This window comes from Mesocricetus auratus, unplaced genomic scaffold, assembly GCF_017639785.1.
Source record: "Mesocricetus auratus isolate SY011 unplaced genomic scaffold, BCM_Maur_2.0 Super-Scaffold_100007, whole genome shotgun sequence".
In the NCBI taxonomy this organism is placed as follows: domain Eukaryota; kingdom Metazoa; phylum Chordata; class Mammalia; order Rodentia; family Cricetidae; genus Mesocricetus; species Mesocricetus auratus.
Window position 1 is genome coordinate 12,167,656 of NW_024429191.1, and position 22,718 is coordinate 12,190,373.

Below are 22,718 nucleotides of genomic sequence, written 5' to 3' on the forward strand. Positions count from 1 at the left end.
TGTTTCCTAAGCCTATGAGTTTGCTTCCGGTGTCCTTCAACTGTTTGGACCTCATGTGTTCTGTGTTGGATAGACACACAACTACAACTGTAAGTACAAAAAAGATACATCTAATAATAATTATCACATATAATTTAAGTTCCCTTTTCTTTATTTTAAATAAAAATTAATGAATAAGAAAAGGCAGAATAGAATACTAGAGGGAGAGAAATTACGAACAGCACAAGTATGCTGACTTCCTTATCCTATTCATCTTGGAGAGTCAGGAAAGTATTTAATGTTAGTCCTTAAACAGGCATAAGGTTTTGTTAAGTGTTAAGGAAAATGAAACTAGGAATGGTGGCACAGGCTGGTAATCCCATAACTTGAGTGACTAAGACAGGAAGATCGTAAGTTTGAGGCTAACCTGGGCTAAATAATAAGACCTTGTCTAAGGGTGAAATAGGTGACTGGAAACACACTCAAGAAAAAGAAAATGGTAGTGGAAATAAAAAACACTGATTTAATCACTGATTACGAAACATACAACAAATTATAAAAATATCAATGCTACCTTAACTATTCAGTCAAGCTCAGGATGACAACTAACAGGACAAACACACAGCATGCTCTTGCCTAATGGAATGGGACAGATATGTAAATTCTTGACAAAAATTTAACTTTATCTTGGGCTCAATCATCAGTTACTGCACAACTGCAACCATGTAAAAAGTTGGGCTTGGGCTTGGTCACATGTGTTTGTATATCCCAGAGCTACAGAAGTGGAAACAGAAGGATCCCTGGGGCTTGCTGGCCATCCAGCTTAACCCAATTCGTGAAACCAAACCACAGTGAGAAAAAAAATGAGGTGGATGAATCCTGAGGAGCGCGCGCGCGCGCGCGCACACACACACACACACACACACACGATGTAAAAGGCATAACTGAGCAGGCAGAGGTGTGTAAGCTTGGGGTACATATTGGAGATCACAGCAGTGCTCATACATCTAGATATACTGCTGGTACTGTGGCTAAGAAGACATACTTGCTGAATGTAGTGGTGCACACACTTAACCCCAGTATCTATGAATCAGAAGCCAGCTTGGTTTACATAGTAAGTTCCAGGACAGCCAGGGCTATATGAAGAGTCTGTCTCAAAAGAGAGACACGATGAAATAGGAATACTTACAAGTTAGCTCCAAATATTCCCCCAAACACACACGTACACATGAGCAGAAATAAAACAAATAGAGTGAAATATCAGCCATTGGTGGAATGAGGTCAATGAAATACAGGCACACACTGTAGTATTTCTTTCTACTCTTCCACTGTAGGATTCAAATTCTAAATGCAAATGAAGATCTAGCAGTACTAACTCCTATTCAAACATTCAGCATCTAAAAGCAAAAACAAAATAGGAGGCGAAACTCAAAACACATTTGTGAGAGCCTTTCTCAGTTTTATTCAGAATGTACTGACCCATAGGCAAAGAGGAAGACAACATAGATGGGGAAAGGTAATCTGATTAAGAATACCAGTCAAGAAAGCATTACTTGGGAATCTTGATAAAGAACAGAAAAAATATCTTTTCAGATGCCCACAAAATATCAAATTGTATAATCTATTTGGCAGTTAAGAAAATCTCAACAAATAATAACACTAGTAATAAACCATAAGTACTTTCTATCTCTGGGGGAATTTTATTTTACTCTTGTTTGAGACAGGGTCTTGTGTAGCACAGGCTGCCCTGAACGCTCAATGTTGCTAAGGATGACCTTGAACATTTGATCATCTTGCCTCCACTTCTACCTCTATGATGCAGCTTCCAGGAGGTAAACACTATGATGGGGTGGGATTCTGTGATAATAGCTATCTAGAGGTAATCAATGTTCCTGCAAGCAACCCCTAACTCATCCTCTCTAAGCCAAATAGTCTGATTGGTTCATCAAAATGGACTTGTGGGAAATCATTACTTTGTTCTGTTGTTGGTGACCATCTAGCATGAACAAGAAAAATGTCTCTACAGGAAAAAAATACCCACAGTAAGTAAGTATGTATGTATGTGTGTGTATATATGTGTGTGTGTGTGTGTGTGTTTGTGTGTGTGTGTGTGTAACCATCCAATTGATCCAAGAAATAATACAACACACATACGCACATACACACTCACATATGCACATATGAATGAAAATGAAGCACCTAACCATAAGTAGACTACTACTTTTGCTCAAATTTAGTAAATTTAAGGTTCTGGAGAAAGCAGAATTTTCTAGGACTATATAAATGATCAAACTGGCTCAGAAGAGGCTGCAATGTACAGTTTTCCATAACAGAGGTACAAGATTTCTAGAAGAAAATGTCATTAGCTAAACAGCTTCTCCCAAGTGTTCTAAGCAAAGCATTAATTAATACAAAGAATAACAATAAGTAACAACTAATAACAACAGATATAAGGAACCAATAATAAAGTAATTAACAGAAAGAAACCCCAAATGCATCTAACCTGATAAGAGACTCTAGGATGATAGCTGTAAGACAATTGTTTATTTACTTGATTTTTTTTTTTTTTTTGGTTTTTCGAGACAGGGTTTCTCTGTGTAGCTTTGTAGCCTGTCCTGGAATTAGCTCTTGTAGACTAGGCTGGTCTTGAACTCACAGACACCTGCCTGCCTCTGCCTCCCAAGTGCTGGGATTAAAGCCATGTGCCACCACCTCCAGACTCCTAATTTTTTAAAGATGAGTTTTCCTTGTATTTGGGCTGGATGGTCTTGAACACAAGAACTCAAGTAATTATGACCTCCACATTTGTACTAGCAGAGATTTGTTTCCATTTCTCTATATAAAATAACAAGTAGCCAGGCATATAGCATACCTGAAATCTCAGCCCTACATGGCTACATACCAAGATCCTGTCTCAAAAGAACAAAATAAAACAAATTCCACAAAAGTCTAACCCCTGGAAAGCTGAGCTACTCAGAACATTGAGAAAAGAGAATCATGTTAGCTCAGGAGTTAGAAGTCACTGGTGGGAACACCTCTGTCAACTTTTTCTTTCTTAGAGAAGAGGCATCCTTATGAGGCTCTAGTTGGCTTGAAATTGGACTTTTTCTGCCTCAGCCTCCCAAATGATGGAAATATGGGCATGGAGCACCACACTCAGTAGAAACCCTGTTTCTTAAAATAACCAGCCCAAGGAAATAAGTAAGAAGTTATCTCCATGAGATCTGAACTCTTCTGTATTCCTAACATTCAAGAGGGTGTGAACAAGCCACCCAGATCTGTAAGACACGCATGGCATCAGCATCAACAGAGCTTATGAGGCAAAAGGAATTAATGGACTTGAGAACATAAAATCTAAAGTAGTTAACAGGTAATTTCATGGAAAGCACAGGAGGTCAACAAGATCTGTAGGTGAAGCCAAGAGAATTTTATTCAATCAAGCAGTAAGCATTGAATAAAAGATACAAAGAGAAAAAATAGCCCAGTAAGAACTCTGCCAAGTAGCTGATAGTAGCAAGAAGCAGTAGTACTAGGACTGGAAATGAAACTTACAAGAAATGTTGGAAATGCCTGAAAGAACAAGATGAACCAGACAAAACAGCACAAGAAACTATAGAAAGCAAGCTGCCATTAACTGAATAGGGAAACTCCCATGAAGCCAGAAAAGCTAGTCTGAACCAAGCCAAATGGACACTGAAAAGGTGGTGTATGTACACAGTGAAATTTATCAAGTTGTAAAAAAAGTGAAATCATGATAACCATAGGAAAATGGATCTGTTAAGTATTATGTTAAATAATGTAACTCAGAAAGCCAAAGCCACGGAGGTAAGTAGAGTTACAGGCTATGAAACTGAGAGGAGAAAGAGAGGGGTTCAGGATGTGGGGGACTACAACAGGATATAACATGAAAATGGAAAAGTGGCCATGAGTAGTGAATAGGAGGAGAATGGGGGAGAAGAGGGGAGGTGGAGAACCAACAAGAACAAATTTGTTTGAAAATACCCTAACAAACCTAGTATGCTGTTTGTACTAATTTCAGGGGGAAAAAGCAACAGAACAATGTCAAGATTAAAATCCCATTGTCTCAGGACAGTAGGCACCAAGATTAATATATAAGTAGCTGTTGAGATGGTTCAGCAGTTAAGAGTACTGGCTACTTTTCTGGAGGATACAGATTTAGGTCTTGGGACCACAAAGAAGTTCACACAAGTATCTGTAACTCCAATTCCAAGGGGGCCCAAGGCCTTCTTCCGACCTTTGAAGGGATCAGGTACACATGTGCTAAACAGACAGACATAGAAGCAAACACTCACGCACATAAACAAATCTTTAAAAAAGATTAGCATATGTGATAACAACAATTACAGAGAAAAAGATTGAAATGCCACCCCCTTCACTACTTCACCAAAGGCTATATATAAGGAACAGAGCAAAACTCATGTCATGCAAATATGGTACACAGTGGGAGCTACATAAATAATCCATAAAAGGCTATGTCTGTTCAGAAGTGCCTTTCTCCTTAATTTGTCTTTTGTCTACATTTCTGTTCTAGACCTAAGAACCTTGCAAGACCAACAATTCCCCTCTGGACTCTAATACCTACCTAAAGTACTATGAAAGAGTTGTTTTAAGAAAAGAGAAGCCGGGCTGTGGTGGTACACGCCTTTAATCTCAGCACTTGAGAGGCAGAGGCAGACAGATCTCTGTGAGTTTGAGGCCAGCTTGATCTGCTAAGTGAGTTTCAGGACAGCCAGGGATACACAAAGAAACTCTGTCTCAAAAAAAAAGGAGAGAATAAGATCATATCTGCAAACAATGAAAGCATGCCTAAAGACTGGATCATGAATGTCATAAACTAACCCACTGCTAATTCAAACTAAACTCAACAATAGTAAAGAAAATGTCGTGAGACATGAAAGAGGAAGAGTAAGATGGCTCAGTGTATAAAGGCACTTGCCACCAAGACTGATAGCCTGAGTTCCATCTATGGAACCCACACTTTGCAATTTGTCCTCTGACCTCCACACTCATGACATAGCATGGGATATACCCACACAATAGATAATTACAAAAATAGCAACAAGAAAAGAAGACATGAAGATGGGAGGATTGCCTGAGTTAAGGGTCAGCCTGGACTACTTCTAAAATGGAAGGGAGATGGTAAGATGGTTCAGTGGGTAACAGTGTTTGCTGCCAAGCCTGACAACCTGAGTTTGAGTGCTAGGACCCACATGGTAGGAGAAATGCACTCTTCCAAGTTGTCCTCTGACCTGGCAAACACATAACACAGAAAATAAAAGGAAAAATTTTAAGCTAAAAAATAAAAATAAAAGCAGCAAGAAGAGGTGAAGCTAAGGCTCAAGGGTGGTAGTCTTGCTGAGTGTATTTGAGACCCTGACTTCCATGCCCAGAACACATACTCGAACTCTCGATAGCACTCACACACACCCTGTAACATGACACAAAAGTACAAAGAGAAAGTGAAAACAAAATAAAAACAAAGAAATGAGGAGATAAAAAATTTCAAGAAGTAACAAAGAGCAGAGATGAGCAAGGCAGATCTGACATACAGGCATCCCCAGGAGAGGCAGAGCAAAGCAACGTAACACAGAAACCTCAAAGCACACACTGAGAAAAACAGGAGAGCAAGAACTGAGGAATCTTATGTATCTAGGCAAGAGTAACAAGCATCCCACCAAGAAACACTAATTCAGGGATCAGCTCTTTAATCAAAACATTTTATGCAAGAGAAAGAGAAACATCCTCAGGATATTCAAGGAAAGAAAATGCTCGCCAAGTACTTTGTAACTGGTCAAACTGTCTAGTGTAATGGAACACACATTTACAGACATGCAAAAGCTTTTAAATTAAAAACCAAATAGGTAAAAAGTAATTTTATACTATTAAGTTCTCCCTTAAACTAACACATGAAAACTGGGATGCTTTTAAAGAAAAAGAATACTGAAAGTTCTTTGAAAGGATACATAAAATTGTTCATCTACTCAAGTCAAGCAAACTGCCTTTTTGTTTCCTTCGTGCAATTTTACAGGCAGCAGTGATTTTCTAGGATAGTACTTATTTTGGGATCTGTTTTTCATCTGAGACTGTTTTTGATTATACTACAGATGAACACCAGCCTTTTACTGTAGCATGTTTGGGTCTTTCTGAAACAGCAATACACTGTGCAGCCCTCAGGAAGCATGATCTGATGATTTGCTCTTACTGCAGATGAGCTTCTGGCCCTGTAGCATCTCAATTTTATGTCCTAGTCATTCGTCTCACAAGCCACCAACCAGCCTGGCCTCTCTGGTCCCCTCTACAGTGTACAGATAATCTGGTCAGGAATGAGAAGCCAAATGTGCAAGTTTGTTAGAACCCTGTAAAAATACCGAAGGTGACAAATCCCTAGCAAGAGGTGGGGAGGGGAAATGAAGAGAGGAGAATACTGAGAATATCAGGGTTTGCTTAAAATGAAAGAACTACTTGACTCTGGTACCACACAGCGTAAGGTGTTGTCATCTAAAAATGTTCTCCTTACCAAGTGTGTCTTTAATGAGGATTTCAAGTTTCTGCCCCATGCTGGGTCCTCTTTCTTCTCTTGGATTCTGAACTCGATTTACAATGTCTTGTTTGATGGAGTTGATTACAAACAATAAATTATCTAGAAGACAGAACCAAACATTTATGTCACTAACATGGGAGAATTTGCTTTTAATTATGTAATAAAACTATATTCAATTAAAAATGGAAGGGCTATGCACATAGCTCATGGGTTGAACACTCACCTCACTAGCATGCACAAAACCCTGGGTTGGACTTCTAACTATGTAAGAAAAAAACAGAAAACAACAAAATAACCCAGAGTATGAGAAGTTTCAAAAATAAGAATTATGCTGAATATGATGATACAGACCTTTAACTCAACACTCAGAAAACAAAAGCAGGAGGATTACTGTAAGTTTGTGACTAGCTTGGTCTACAAAGAAAGTTCTAGGCTAGTTAGTTAAGGCTACAGAGTTGAGATACTCAACAATGAGAGAGAGAGAGAGAGAGAGAGAGAGAGAGAGAGAGAGAGAGAGAGAGAGAGAGAGAGAGACAGAGACAGAGACAGAGACAGAGACAGAGACAGAGACAGACAGACAGACAGAGACAGAGAGTGGGAGGGGAAGGCAGAGGGAGGGAAGGGAAGGGGGGAGGACTCCTAGGTTCCCATACAATTCAGAAAAATCTAAAAAAGTCCAGGAATCTGTATTTTAAAAGAGAGATTTCAATGTGCAACCAATGTAATAAACACAGATGTACACTACCCACACAATTTAAGTGAAGGTAAAGAGAAAAGTCAGTCAACCACACTGGCTAACCTAGAAACACAATTACAAGGACAACCTGACTATGAATTAGTGCATGTGAACAGTCGTGTCATTTGTCTAAAGGACCACTTATCTAGACAGTCATTCTTTTTTTCTCAACATATGTTTATATTTAAATTAGAAACATGAATGTTTCACATGTCAGTCCCAGCTCCCTCTCCCACCCCTCCTCCCTTGTCCCTCCACCAGCCCTCCAGCCCCCCACCCAATCTCCACATCATTCCCCAGGGAGGGTGAGGCCCTCCTTGTGGGGGATCTTAGACAGTCACTCTTATAGACAAGAATGAACTGACAGTCGGCTTTCTGTATAGATAAATACAAATGAGGAGAGTCAACGTGGGTGGTAGTGGTGCACACCTTTAATCCCAGCACTCAGGAGGCAGAGACAGGAGAATCTCTGTGAGTTCCAGGCCAGCCTTGCCTACAGAGTGACTAGGACAGCTGGGGATATGTTGTCTCAAACCCTCCTTCCCCACAAAACAACAACAACAAAAGAGGAGAACCAAACAGTATGCAGGGCTCAGGAAGGAGAACATGCAAACCAAGGAGAAAGAGCAAAGCTGAAGACTGTAATTTACCATATTCAGTGTTGAGGCCCCATAACTTCACTTTATTAGCTTCATACTGGGCTTTCTTCTTTAGTCTACAAGCTCTGTGAAAGAAAGAGATACTATTAGTTCATTTTTCCTTTTAAGAAAATATTTCCTTAAATAAGAAAAAAGAATGTGACAGTAGCAAAAGGATTTGCTATCATTTTTCTTTCTTTGAAATTTTCTTTCCTCCTCCTCCTTCTTCTCTTCTATTTCTTTGTGTGTGTGTGTGTGTGTGTGCGTTCAAGAGTGTGTGTGCATGCACGTGTACATGTATGTGCATGCATGTTAGACAGTAAGAGAATGTATGTGAATATGTGTATGTTCAGGTGCATGCTACAGTATATGTGTACAGGTGAGAACACAGGTTTTAGAAGTTGGTTCTCTTCTTCTACTGTAGGATCTGGGGACTACACCTGGTTCATGAGGCTTGTTCTGCAAGTACTTTTACCTGCTGAAGTCATCTATCTCACTAGCACTATAAGGCATTTCTTTTTTTAAAAGATTTATTTACGCCGGGCGGTGGTGGCGCACGCCTTTAATCCCAGCACTCGGGAGGCAGAGGCAGGCAGATCTCTGTGAGTTCGAGGCCGGGCTGGACCGACAGCCTCCAAAACAATACAGACAAACCCTGTCTCGTAAAAAAAAAAAAAGATTTATTTACATGTATGTCTGTGTTGAGTATAAAGTCATATATGTATGCAGTTGCCTGCAGATGTCAGAAGAGGTCACTGGATTCTCGTGGAGCTAGAGTTACAGGCAGTTGTGAGCACATGTGGGTACTGGGAATAGAATTTAGGTCCCCTGGAAAAGCAAGTGTTCTTAACCTCTGAGCCCCTAAAAGTTTCTAATATTAACTCCAAGTTGTTTACTGATGTTTATCAAAGAACTGAATTATATAAACCATACATCACCATTTATCCAAATCAACATTTAAAAATTAAGCACATATCCAAAAACTAAAGTTGCTATGTAGACACTTACTAAAGTACCTTTAAAAAAAATAAGCAACTGGCAGTGGGTCCAAGATCTAGCACTAATGCACAAACTGACTTAGTGGAACCCATTCTATATGGAGTGATACCTTGCCCAGCATAGACACAGGGGTGTGGGGGTGGAGAGGTGCCTTGGTCCTGCTTCAACTAGATGATGGGACAGACTTATTAGACTTCCTAGGGGAGGTCTTACTCTCTCTGTGGAGCAGATGGGAGGAGCAGGGATGAGGGGAGGAAGGAAGGGGAACTGGGATCGGAATGTAAAAAATAAATTAATAGGGGCTGGAGAGATGGCTCAGAGGTTAAGAGCACTGGAAGCTCTTCCAGAAATCCTGAGTTCAATTCCCAGCACTTGCCAGAACACTGTATACAAAATAAATAAATACTTAATAAAATTGCTATTTAAAAATTGATAAAAATGCAAAAAAAATAAGTAAGCAGCAACAGACATAAATGCCAACTGCTGTAGAAGATGTGAAGCAAAAGTTCTCAGCTACTCTGGGAGACAGCATGGTTGATTTGTGTGTGTGTGTGTGTGTGTGTGTGTGTGTGTGTGTTTACAAAGATAAACCATAGAGACCTGGGCATTTATCCAAAAGAAATGGAAACTCATACCTACACAAACATCTGTTAAGTCAATGTTTACAATAGCTTTATTCAAACATGCCAAAAATTGGAGGGAACTCAAAGGTCCTTCACAGCTGGTAAGCAGATTAACATTCCTATAAAGACTGACTATACAGTAATAAAAGAAACCAGTATCTCATGTGACAGAATCAATGGGTCTCAAATCCATCATATTAAATTAAAGACAGACAGATTCAGACTACTACAGTACATCCCATCCATGTGGCATTCTGGAAAAGGACTGTGAGACACTGTTAATAAAAAAAGAAGAAAGATCAATGGGGTCTTGAGGATGGCTCAGCAGTTCAGAGCACCGGCTGTTCTTCCAGAGGTCCCTGGGTTCATTTCCCAGCATCCACAGAGTATCACACAATCGTCTCTAGATCCAACATCCTCTTCTAGCTTCTGTGCTCACCAGGCCTGCAAGTGGTGTATGGACATACATACAGGCAAAACACCCATACACATAAAATAAAATCAATGGTTGTGAAAGGCCTAGGGTGAGGGCTTGTTTTTATAGTTTTCTAAGGTGATGAAAATGTTAATATAGCTTATCTTGAGCATGTTGGTGGTTATATGGCTGGGCATGTCTCTCAAGCTCATAATAGCATACTTAAAATGGATAAATTTTACTGTTAACCATACTTTAGCCAACCAGTTACACTGTAATACAATGCATTGACTCTGTTTGCCTAATCCCCAATAAATGCCATCATCAGCTACTTAGTAACCAATTTCTGAGAGTCACCTCTTCCACAAGATCTCAAGATCTAATCTTACCCCTAGAGACTATGCATGGGTGAGCATCATTAGAATTTACCTGGAAGCCAGCTTGTTTTTTTCTTTCCTTGACCTTGGCCGGGCTGTTAAGGGAAGCTCGCTGACTGGAGTAAGGTCACTAATCACCTTATTCAGCTTTCGTAATTCATTACCAATCTGGAGTAGCTTTTTAGGGTTTGGAGTCAGGTCTTCTACATCAGTTCTCCGAGACTTCTTAACTGCATATTTCCCTACAGGTCATTTGAAGAGTTTTAATTTACATCATTTTAGTGAACAAGACATGCAATTTCCATAGCCACCACCAGCAACCACTTTTCATTTCAGATGCCCTGGCACATTTCAGGAGACACAGAATGTTTAACTTCCTAACTCAGAAGGGCTGCTAGAGAAATGAAAGTATCCTAGGAGTACAGCTCAGTGAATGGCAGGGTAAGTGGCTAATGCACGAAGCCCTGGATTAAACAGTCTCACTTCTGTTCTCCTCTAGGTCTGACCAGGATAACAAAGTCCTAACTCTTTGCAGAGTAGGACCGAGTGTCTGATGTTGAGGACTGGAACAAGAGTTCAACTGTACACAAAAATCCAAACCAAGTTGTGATTCTGGGGAAAAAGTTGTCAGACAAAAATCTTGGCTTAAAAGCTCGTCTTCAGTTCCCTTCCTCATTCCCCTCTCTCCTCCCCACCTCCTGATTGCTCCAAACCAAAGAACCCCAGGGCCTCACACATACTAGGTAAGCATGACCCCTGAACCACCACACCCCAGTCCCAGCCCATTTCTCTCAAGTATCACAGCACACCCAACGGCTTTCCTAAGACTCATCCCAAACTTCCTGGAATTATTTACTGGATTTTATACTTTTATTTCTATTTCTTTAAAAATGTCTGAACATAAAAATTCACTGAGAGGTAGTAGAGTATAGATCCGGGACTAGGAAAACAAGGCCCAAGTAACAGACAGACTGAGGGACAATTTTTGTCTTCCAAAATGCTCAGCAAGTGAAGTTTATGGCGTGAGTGTACAATCTCTGCTGAGCTCATTCATACCTTCCCTCTTTGCCTTTTTGGCAGACTACTTTGTGCTAATGTGAAAGCAAGAGAAGATATCCTATTTAATCACAGCTTTCTGTATTCACAATTCCTGTCCTGATGTACTGTACAGGGTGGTTTTGTGTGTCAACTTGACACAAGCTCGTCATTAGAGAGGAAGGAGCCTCTGTTGAGGAAATGCCTCTATGAAATCCAGCTGTAAGGCATTTACTCAATTAGTGATCAATGGGGGAGGGCCCAGCTCCTGGCTGGTGGTGCCATCCTTGGGCTGGTGGTTCTGGGTTCTAAGAAAGCAGGCTGAGCAAGCCATAGGAAACCAGTCAATAAGCAGCCCCCTCCATGGGCTCTGCATCAGCTCCTGCCTCCAGGTTCCTGCTCTGTTTGAGTTCCTGTCCTGACTTTCTTCAGTGATAAACAGCAATGCTAAAGTGTAACCCCTTCCTACCCAACTTGTTTTTTGATCATGGTGTTTTGTTCCAGCTCTAGAGATTCCTAAAAACTCTCCTTCTCCACTCTTTTTCCACAATCATGTATTCTTTTCTCCCTCTGCTTTTCTCCTCATCACCTTTCACAATTCAATCTCCCCATTAAATTAAATCTGGGGTGGATGAAAGTGGAAGACAGTGATGAGGAAGGTCTTCTGCTTTCTCCCCAGTGTGTTGCTTTTTTTTTTTTTTGACAGATCAAGAACCAGCAGTCTCTTGCCCATTTCTTGGAGTTAAGTGGAAGAAGAGGGGACCAGAAATACTGACTCTCCCCACTGATGGAAACTATGAATAGGAAGGAACAATTGTGACTAAGAAGCTCTCTTCCATGCTCTCTCTCCAGTTTGGCTATGAAGGGCTGAAAACCCAAGGACACTATGCACTATGGTTCGTTATCTCTGTTTACAGTGACACCAGACAAGTATGGTGGCATATGCCTATCTATAGTGCTAGAATATGGAAGAATGACTGAGTGATGGTGGCCCACGCCTTTAATCCCAGCACTTGGGAGGCAGAGGCAGGAGGATCTCTGTGAGTTCGAGGCCAGCCTGGTCTACAGAGTGAGTTCCAGGACAGCCTCCAAAATAATACAGAGAAACCCTGTCTCTGCTGTCTCAAAAAACCAAAAAAAAAAAAAAAGATAAAAGAATATGGAAGAATGAGGCAGAGGGACTCAAAGTTCAAGGCCACACTGGGCTAGACAGAGAGTTGAGGTCAGACTAGGTTACATACCAAGACCCCATCTCAAAGACTCAAAATAAAAAATAAATAATACCTCCATCCCCTAAAAAAAAGAAATGGGCACTAAATATTTTTGAGTCCCGCTTACCATGATGTAAGCCATTTTTCTGATACATATTACTCGGCAAGGTGTCTCGGTTCCATTCAGATGGCCTCAGAATCCTCTCTTGCTGTGATGGTGTAAGTTGCTCACTGTACTCCCAGAAGTATCTTCTTTTCCCTCTCTTCCGAGAAGATATGGAAGTCATCTCTTTCAAGTCCTCTACAGAGTCGTTTTCATAGCCTTAAAAAAAAATGGTCCCACAACGATCAAGCTCCATACATTCAATAAGTCTCTCAGAACAAACAAAAAAGATCCTTCTGTCTGTAACTTGAGACATTTTCTTTTGTCTGAAGCATCACAAACATGTCAAAATCAATAAATCAAGTTTATAAAGTTCAATATGTAAATCTCAGACTCATAAATATCCAGAAATTAATAAACATATAACTACACAGTTATCAAATGTGGGCTTCTCTTGGGTTTTTGGAAGTTAGCATGAGATACTGCATGATTAAGAAGACAATTAAATACAATTGTAGGAATAAAAGTGCCATTATACTAAGAAACTAATAAAAAATGGTACAAAAGTACCACAACAGAAACATGACTTCACTGATGTCTGGCTTTTTACAAATCAGGTATGCTGGATGTCTCTATAAATCTGTTCAGATAATACAAAATCTGGAAGAGATGCTACCAATGGTGATATACACTGACCTTTCCACAGAAGTACTCACATATGTACAGAATTTGAATTTTTGGAAAGTTTAATGATGCTGTCAACTATGAAAAAAAGTACCCCTGTATACCATGTTGGTTTGGGGTTAGACAGAACTGGCTTAGAAGAGTTCAAGTACATTTATTCCATGTGTACAAGAGTTATGTACTGTATTGATTATGTAAGGTCTTATCTATATGAAGTTGGTTATAGAAACTAATAGTCTGTAAATAAAAAGGTGCCATTATAGGATGGTACTTAGATACTACACTGTGATTTCTAAATGCCTTTCTTTTAATATTTATGTCTGTTCACAAAGAGCTGTGCACACTGCTATAGTGGTGTCCTAGTTTCATAAGCAGCAGTGATTTTCCTCCTACCTTTTATTCTACTCCTTTTGAAAAAGTACAAAATGACAGTTCCCAACCAGGTTAACAAATAAATGTACAAGTCCATTCTAGGTCATTTTTTTTTAGTAAACTCAGTACTTCTTATAGATTGAAGGGTACATTTCCATTACTAATGAGAAGTTCCAGAAAAATACTTAATTCTGAGCTTCTGGAACTATTGATCAAAATCAGTATAGGATGCCTAATAGCCTAAAATGCCTTCAGAGAATGATCATCATAGATGAACTCCACAAGGCAGTGGAGGTGCAGATGGGGACACATGAACACATTTTCCTTCTGAAACATGACTCTGGAACTATCCCTAGAAAGTGATAACATCTCTTTATTGGGGGAAAGCTTTGAATGTTATAATTTTCTTTTCTTCTTCTTTTTTTTGTTTTTTTTTTTGAGACAGGGTTTCTCTGTGGCTTTGGGGGTTGTCCTGGAACTAGCTCTTGTAGAACAGGCTGGTCTCAAACTCACAGAGATCCACCTGCCTCTGCCTCCTGAGTGCTGGGATTAAAAAAGCTGTGCGCCATCAACGCTCGGCTGAATGTTAGAATTTTATAATTTATCAAGGTTTCTTTAGAGTCACCCACAATCAGGAGAGTATGATTCTATTTACATAAAATCTAGGAAAGGAAGAAGTAAGGAGATACAATGGCTTTTGAAAGTTCAGATGGAGGAAAGGTATGACTATAAGGGAACATGAAGGAATTTAGAGAGTAATCAAAGCATTTTCTGTATCTTTATTGTAGAGGCTGTTACATGAATGACTACATGCATTTGTCAAAAACTCATACACCCAGACAAGGCACTCTTACAAGGCACACCACAAGCAGAGTCAGTTTTGTTGTGTGAAAATTGTACCTCAGCAAACAGGATTTTAAAAAGAAGTCTGAGCTAGGTCATGATAGTGCACACCTTTAATCCCAGCACTTGGGAGGCAGAGGCAGGCAGATCTCTGTGAGTTGGAGGCCAGTCTGGACTACAGAGTGAGTTCCAAAGCTATAGAGAAACCCTGCCTTGAAAAAAACAAAACAAAACAAAACAAAAAGTCTAGATTGTAACTTAGTGGTTGGGCACTTGATTGGAATGTGTAACGCTAAGGGTTTGTACTAAAAATAAAAAAATAAACCTTTAAAAAGATGAATTAAAAGATTAAAAAGATAAATTCAAAGAGCAGAATGTATTTGAGTAATGGTGCAGATAAACCTTGTGCTTCATTCCTCACATTGACAGTACATTCCTGTGTGCCTCAACAACACAGAGAATGTGACATTAGGTTTCTTCCTTTTCTGACCCTCAAAGAGTGTATACATATGTAGATAATAATGTATAAGCTGCTTTATATGCTACATGTGCTTCACTTCACCCTGACCAAAGTATGTCATAACCATCATAGAATATTCAAAAGCAATGCAAAACACAATGTGACAATTAACCTTAGGTTCTTCTCTTAAAAACAAAACAAAACAAACAAACAAACAAAAAAATAAAACAAAGGTGCACAGGCAAGTGAGATAGGTCAATGGTAGAGGCACTTGCTATCAAACATGAGTCTGAGCCCCAGGACCCACATGGTAGATAGAGATAATTGATTCCTACAAATTGTCCTCTGACCTCTACATGTGTACTATGGTACCTTCACATACACAATACATAAATGTAATAATTTTTTTAAAAAATGGGTGCACACGTTAAGTGTGTTGGATACACAAAGTGATAGCTGAATTTACTTGTGTATATATTTTATTTCAGATTAAAGGATTTTGTCTTGTTCTAGTTATCAACTCACCTTTGGAAAATACAAAAGGTCACATTGCGCCACCAAGAAAGGCATTTTTAATTGGTGCTTGGTTCACAACAGCTACACAAAAAAAATTACTGGCTCACAGGGATCACACACCTCAAAACAGACGGATAACCAAACAATCCTGTCTCCCTACTAGTACCACCCATAACCAGAGTTTTACACATTTAATTTTACTTTAGTCCACAGCACAGGGACAGATTTTATTCCATTCTTCAAGCAATCCCCCTTTCCCTCCATATTTCGATGTTCCCTTAAACAGCATCTACCTTTGCTAGTCTGCAAGTTTCATTCACTCAATACTCATGCAATTCATTTGACATTTCTAAGAACCCATGAGGAAGAGAATGCCTCAGTTGTACAAGATAACATGATGAGAGAGGCCTGATGTGATTACAGAATTGAGACAAGTCAGGTCTTATGACTCAAGGAGCCTAGCACTGAGTCCACAACTCACTCCCCTACCTAACTGGCTGAGTAATTTAAAAATCTTGCTTTATTTCATGCTAAATTAAGAGTCACAACAATGTTTATTTCTTCATCCCATCTAAACCAGATATTATATTTACTTATATATCCAATCTTTCCCCAAGGAGTATTTAGAATGCCAGTTTTCTGACTCAACCTTTTCTAGTAATGTGTCCAAATAATTTATCACCATCCCACCCACCAACTCAGAGTCTCTCAGACTGTCTCCAGCCATATGCTTTTCAATATTAAGGCCATGGTGACCAAGAAGCACATAAGCGTATGAAGAGACTCTGAGAGAAACTGGTATAGTGGTGCACACCTTTAATCCAGTACTCATGAATACTTTAATCCCAGATCTCAGGCAGGCATATATCTGTGAGTTCAAAGTCAACCTAGTCTACATAGTGAGTTCCAGGACAGCTGGGACTATAAAGAGGTCCTGTCTCAAAAAACAAAGATAATAATTAAAAAGAGAGACTCTGAGAGGAGCTGGGAAGGCTGCTCTGTGGTAGAGTTAGCTACAGTGTATCATGCAGAAGGCCCAGCACTGCAATGGCAGGGAGGTAAGACTGAGAAATCCCAACAGCAAATAAATCTGTTCAATTCTATATTCCATTAAGGGAAGGACTGCATTAATCTCCATAGAACTAATACCTAATACACAAAATGCCTAACATAACAGATTTCTTAATTCCCTTCTTCACTCCCCTTCTTTTTTGATATGTTACCATAATATTTTAATTCACTCCTTGCTGATATGATAAAAAGGAAGTTTATCATATCAGGAAGTGATGGTATACACTTTATCTTTCTACTTAGGAAGTGAAGGTGGCAGGATCAGGAGTTTAAAGTCATCAGTAGTTATATACCAAGCCATAGACCAGCCTGGACTATAGTAAATTGTGACTCAAAAACAAAACAATGACAACAAAACGAAAGTTTAAAACACTATATTTACAAAAATTCAAGCCACACTCTCTGGTTTGTGCAGACTACAGGTAAAGTCAACTACGAAAAATGCTCAGTGAGAATTACAAAATAAACTCTCATTTTTAAGAGAGTGAGTTCTTGTTCTTGAATCATGTAATTTCACAACCCCAAACAGTTGCAGCCAGTCTACAGACTCTATTAGCATTAGGCAGTTAGTCCAGACCGAATCTCTATTTTGTACCTCTCCTGCATCAACTGTACAGCCATTTGCCATAAACATCATCTTGAGAGATAATCATTGCAAAAGGGCCTTTGTAAACCAATCGCCAATCCCAGACTAGTGCTCAAACAAGAGTATAACTAGCCTTACTTTATTGATGTCTTCCTATTTCTCACCCACAATTTACTTTTACACCCCTCAAGTTGCTGGTTTAAATCTTTCCTTCAAGGAACAAAACAATTTGCACCAGGAAAAATTTTAAAGCTCAAATAACTTCTACAAAATTCTGTTGATTGTATGGTTCTAGCATGTCATTCACTGACATCTAGTATTGCCCAAACAATACTAACCAAAAGAGTCACTTCAAGTCAACTGAAAGTGAATGAATTTAATGCCATTTTCATCCAAACATTTAACAGGGTTATTACTTAGATCCAAGAAGAGAACACTTCTGCTAAGTGCCAGCTAATGCATAAAGCAACTGCCTATCTGCTGAAGAAGAGCAATCTCACAACCAAGGATTATGCTGTGTAAGCAGACGAACTACAAAACTTGTATTCTGTCTATGAATCAAAATGCTAAGAAAACGGAAATGACTGCATGGGGATTAAGAGTGATCAGTTCACCCATATGATCTCAAAAAACTAAAAATGAAAATCCAATATAGTGAGGATACCAATATGGTCTATTAGAATCTCCAGGGAATAAACCAAGAAAAACTAGAAGACAGCTTTCTGAAGCATCAGATAGTGGCTGCAAATCTGTAGTCTAATAGTGAAGTAAAACAGAAACTTAAAAAGCAGAAGAGATCCTTTCTCATCTTCCAGCTACAGTGGAACTGGTGTCAAGATGCAGCCTTCTATAAAGACCTTTACAAGGAAGGCCATCACACTTTAGGCTGAACCCTCAGATACTATGGAATCCATAAAGGCCAAAGTCCGGGATAAGAAAGAATTCTTTCTAATCAGCAAAATCTGACCTTTGCAGGTAACCAACTCCAAGAGTGATGTTCTTTGTCTGACTAACACTGTCAAAGGATTATACCTTCATCTTCTTAACAGACTTTGTGGTGGTGCAAACAGAAGTAAGAAGTTGTATACTACTATCAACAAGAATAACCAGTCAGGCAGTGGTGGTACATGCTGCCTTTAATCCCAGAGAACTCAGGAGGCAAAGGCAGGCAAAATGTCCGAGTTTGAGGCCAGACTGGTCTACAGAGTGAATTTCAGGACACCCAGGGCTACACAGAGAAACCCTATCTCAAAAAACCAAAAACAACAACAAGGAATAACTATAAAAGAAAAAAGGTTAAGTTGGCTATACTGAAATACTATAGGGTAGACAAAATAGCAAAATGGTTTTAGTCTAGAATGCCCCTTGAATGAATGTGGTTTTGGAGTTCTCACGGCCAATCACTGACAGACCCTATAGTGGCAAGTGTTGCCCGAGTTACTGTTATGGCAAACCAGAAAACAAGTAATAATATGAGTTAAGAAATACACAAAGAACTGGCAAAGAGTAAGGTGGGAAGACTATGAAATTGGTTGCTAAGCCTAACCATCTGAGTTTGATCCCTGAAACCTTCATGCTGGAGGGAAAAAAACCCAACTCCACAAAGTTGTTCTCTGACCTCCACATATGCACTCATACCCATATATATATATATATATATATATATATATATATATATGCAAACACAACCAAATCTATCTATCTATCTATCTATCTATCTATCTATCTATCTATCTATCTATCTATCTATCTGTCAGATGAGGGAGGATATTAGCCTAGCATGCATGAGGCTCTTGGATCAATCACCAGGGAGGGCAAAAGAGATAATGAAACAAAAAGTATAACAGAAAAAAAATATAGAGTCTACTTCAGAGATGAACCGGGGGCCACCTGGGGAACTAGGAGAGACTGCCAGGAAAGTCTTCTCTTGATCATTACTTGAACAAGACAGCCCAACACCATCTTAAGAAAATCAAAGTGGCAAAATGCATATTTAAAACAGATTTTATTGATTTATTTATTTTATGTGCATTGGTGTTTTGCCTGTATGTATGTCTGTGTGGGGTCCCATCGCTGAAGCTGGAGTTACAAACAGTTGTGAGCTGCCATGTAGGTATTAGGAATTGAACGTGGGTCCTCTGGAAGAACAGACAGTACTTTTTTCTTGCTTATTTTTATTGGTGTTTTGCCTGTATGTATGTCTGTATAAGGATGTTGGATCCTGGAGTTATAGACAGTTGTGAGCTGTAGGTGGGTTCTGGGAATTGAATCCAGGTCCTCTGAGAGAGCACTCAGTGCTCTTAACTGCTAAGCCACCTCTCTATCTCCATAAGATGCAATTTTTAAACTTTTTTATTTATTATTTGTGTATTTCACATCATGCATCCTGATCCCACCCATCTCCCCATCCCCTCACATCCACCCTCTGGTCCATGCAACCTCCCCACTACAAAATAAAATTTAACACAAAAAAGGGAAAAAAGGAAGAAAGGGAAAAATCTCATCATGTGATACATGAGTCATGCAGTAACCCCCTTTATCCATACATCTTTACATGCAGGCGAGTAGATCTCTCTGACTTCAAGGTTAGCCTAGTCTACATAATGAATTTCCAGGACAGCCAGAGCTACATAGTTACACTTGGATCCAGGGAGGGAGGGAGGGAGGGAGGGAGGGAGGGAGGGAGGGAGGGAGGGAGGGAAGGTTGCCAACCAAAGATCTTTGGTGAACCACACTTTTGTAAAAAACACAGGATAAGAGTTACCAGACTATATGACGAAACCTGATAAGCAAACACACTGACTAAAAATGTGAGAAAGTCTGCCATCAGAACCACAAGTTCTCAACAAGGGAGCAATGTAGCAGGAGAAAAAGTTAGCAAAGGAACATGGACATAGGTTCCAAGCAGCCTCAGACACTGGAAGAGCCATCCAAAAACAGACTAATGACCTGTGACCCTATCTGTGAAGGATCACTCAGGGTTTAACAGACATCTGGAGAGCAGGAAAGACCACTGAGAGTTGAGACTGCAACCAGCAATCAGGGGAGACTGCATTCAGACTCTACACCTCACCAAGATCTTCCCTTTACATGTAATACATCTTTATTCAACACCCAGAGTCAATTTAGCAGTCAGTTCTGTCCTTCTGTTCTAATACTCCTACTCTGCCAATCCCCTTTCCTTTTACCCCCCCCCCCAAGCCTATATTCTTTGCCTTTTTATTTTCATTTTGATAGGTTTTCCCAAAGAATATAGGTTAGCCTGATTTGCAAGGTCTCCTTATCTCAGCATCCTGAGACCTGGGAATCTTTTAAATTATCTAAAAACATCTCTTTCCTCCACCCTCTCTATTTATTTTTTGAGACGGTTTTTCTGTATACCTCTGGCTGTCCTGAACTTGCTCTGTAGATCAGGCTGACCTCAAACTCAGAGATTTGCCTTCCTCTGCCTCCCAATAACTAGGATGAAAGATGTGTGCCATCACTGCCTGGCCTTGATTGCATTTCTTTTTAATTTTATGGGGAGAAGAGGAAGAGAGAGTAGGTCATGGGGGAACAGGAAGGTTGAGTGGGGGGGGTAGAATAGGGGGAAGAGGGAATCATAGGTTAGAAGACAGATCAGGCACCAGAGTGACCTCTAGTGATCTAAAGGGATGACACCAATTGGCAAGCTAAGCAATAGTGGAGAGACCACCTCGAATGCCCATTCCTGATAATGAATTTGATGTCTATAACCATCCAGGAGCCTTCATCCAGTGACTGATGGAAGCAGAGGCAAACGCCCACAATTAAGCACTGAACTGAACCCAAGGTACCCAGTGACAGAGAGAGAGGAGTGATGAGCAAATTGGCAAAGAATGGGCTGGCAAAACCAGCAGAGACAGCTGATCTGAACAGGGGGAGAGCTCTTGGACCCCAGACTGACAGCGGGGAGGCCAGCATGGGATTGATCTGGACCTCCCCCCCCCCCCGAATGTGAGTGTCAGTGAGAAGGCCTGGGCAACCTATGGGGCCCTGAGCAGTGGATCAGTGTCTATCCCTGGAATACAGTCATCGTGTGCCCATAGCACAAAGAGGGATGCTCTCTCAGCCTGGACTCTTAGGGGAGTGCCTGGACCCTACACTGAGTGAAATGAAAGACTCTAGATATCCCCTATATGGAAGGAATTGGCAATAGGGTGGGAGGCTGGGGGGGGGGGGAATAGGGGAGTGCAGGAGGAGGGGAGGGAGAGGGAACTGGGATTGACATGTAAAACAAGCTATTTAAAATGAAAATAAAAAATTAATAAAAAATAATTTTATTTATGTATGAGTGCTCTGAATGTGTGCGAGGATACCAGATCTCATTACAGATGGTTGTGAGTCACCATGTGGGTGCTGGGAATTGAACTCAGGGGCCAGTGCTTTTAATCACTGAGCCATCTCTCTAGCCCCTGATTACATTTCTTTGCATCTTTCTTTTCATTTTCCTTTATTTAAACTGCCTCACTGTGTCCTTATTTTACCTTCTCTATTTACTTTTCCTTCCTCTACTTTTTTCTGTATCGACCCTGTACTAATCACAACTCATCTTTTTCCATTTCTACTCATCTTGACAGTAACATCTTTGTCTGCCATGCTTTCAGTGTCCCTTTATTTCCTAAAACAGTTAAAGCTTAAGAGGTGATTGTTACTTGGCTATTTCTATAAAGTCACAGTGGGCCTATATTTTGTTAGTAATTTTTTTCTGTAGACAGTATTTTATTTTCAGAAATGTGCCAAACAACAGTATAGCAGAGCAAAAGGACACCTCAATCCTATTACAACCTAACATCTCTCAAATGTTTTAAACACTTTTACTGGAAGAATCAGTGATTTCAAAAGAAAAAAAAAAGATCAACCAACAACCCAGTCCCAGATGCATAAATCCCAATGCAAAAATATGAAAACAACAAACACAAAAGGCGACATGACCCCTCCAAAATTTACCAATACCACAATAATGTCCTCCAATGACATTAAATTAGGTGAAATTCCAGACAAAAAATTCCAGAGAACAATTACAAGTATGTTAAGGGGAAAAAAAAGAGACCATGTAAACAAATTCTTGAATGAATTCCAAGAAAACACAAACAGCTAAATGAAAAAAAGAAGTCAACACAGGATAAGAGTTCAGGCTAGTTCTTAAATGATAAAAATAAGCTAAAGGAATTTATGACCACCAAACTAGGTCTACAGAAGATACCTGAAGGAATGCTCTGAACTAAAAAGAAAGATAAATCCCATGGAGGATCTGTCTTATAATGACACAGACCATGTTTTCTTTCATTTGGGGTGCCTAGATTTTACATAGATACATAAAATCATGAAAATACAAGTGACACTAGGAGAATAAGGAGAACTAAACAAGAAGGGGAAGAGTGGAGAAAAGCAGAGTAGTTGGGCAATGGTTCTCAACCTTCTGAATGCTGCAGCCCTTTAATACAGTTCATGTTGTAGTGAACCTCAAGCATAAAATTATTTTTATTG

The 22,718-nt window shown here is 39.8% G+C and overlaps 1 protein-coding gene across 7 annotated transcripts in view; it reads right to left on the bottom strand.

The window, feature by feature from the left end:
* Crebrf (CREB3 regulatory factor) overlaps positions 1-22,718 on the bottom strand; it is a 65,680-nt gene that overhangs the window by 9,904 nt on the left and 33,058 nt on the right. For all 7 annotated transcript variants that reach the window (XM_040748413.1, XM_040748412.1, XM_040748415.1 and 4 more), the window contains 4 exons: positions 12,703-12,897; positions 10,382-10,571; positions 7,928-8,001; positions 6,518-6,640 (listed from right to left, as the gene is read on the bottom strand). In XM_040748413.1, coding sequence (XP_040604347.1) covers positions 6,518-6,640; positions 7,928-8,001; positions 10,382-10,571; positions 12,703-12,897 — 582 coding nt within the window. The remainder of the gene's footprint in view (positions 1-6,517; positions 6,641-7,927; positions 8,002-10,381; positions 10,572-12,702; positions 12,898-22,718) is intronic.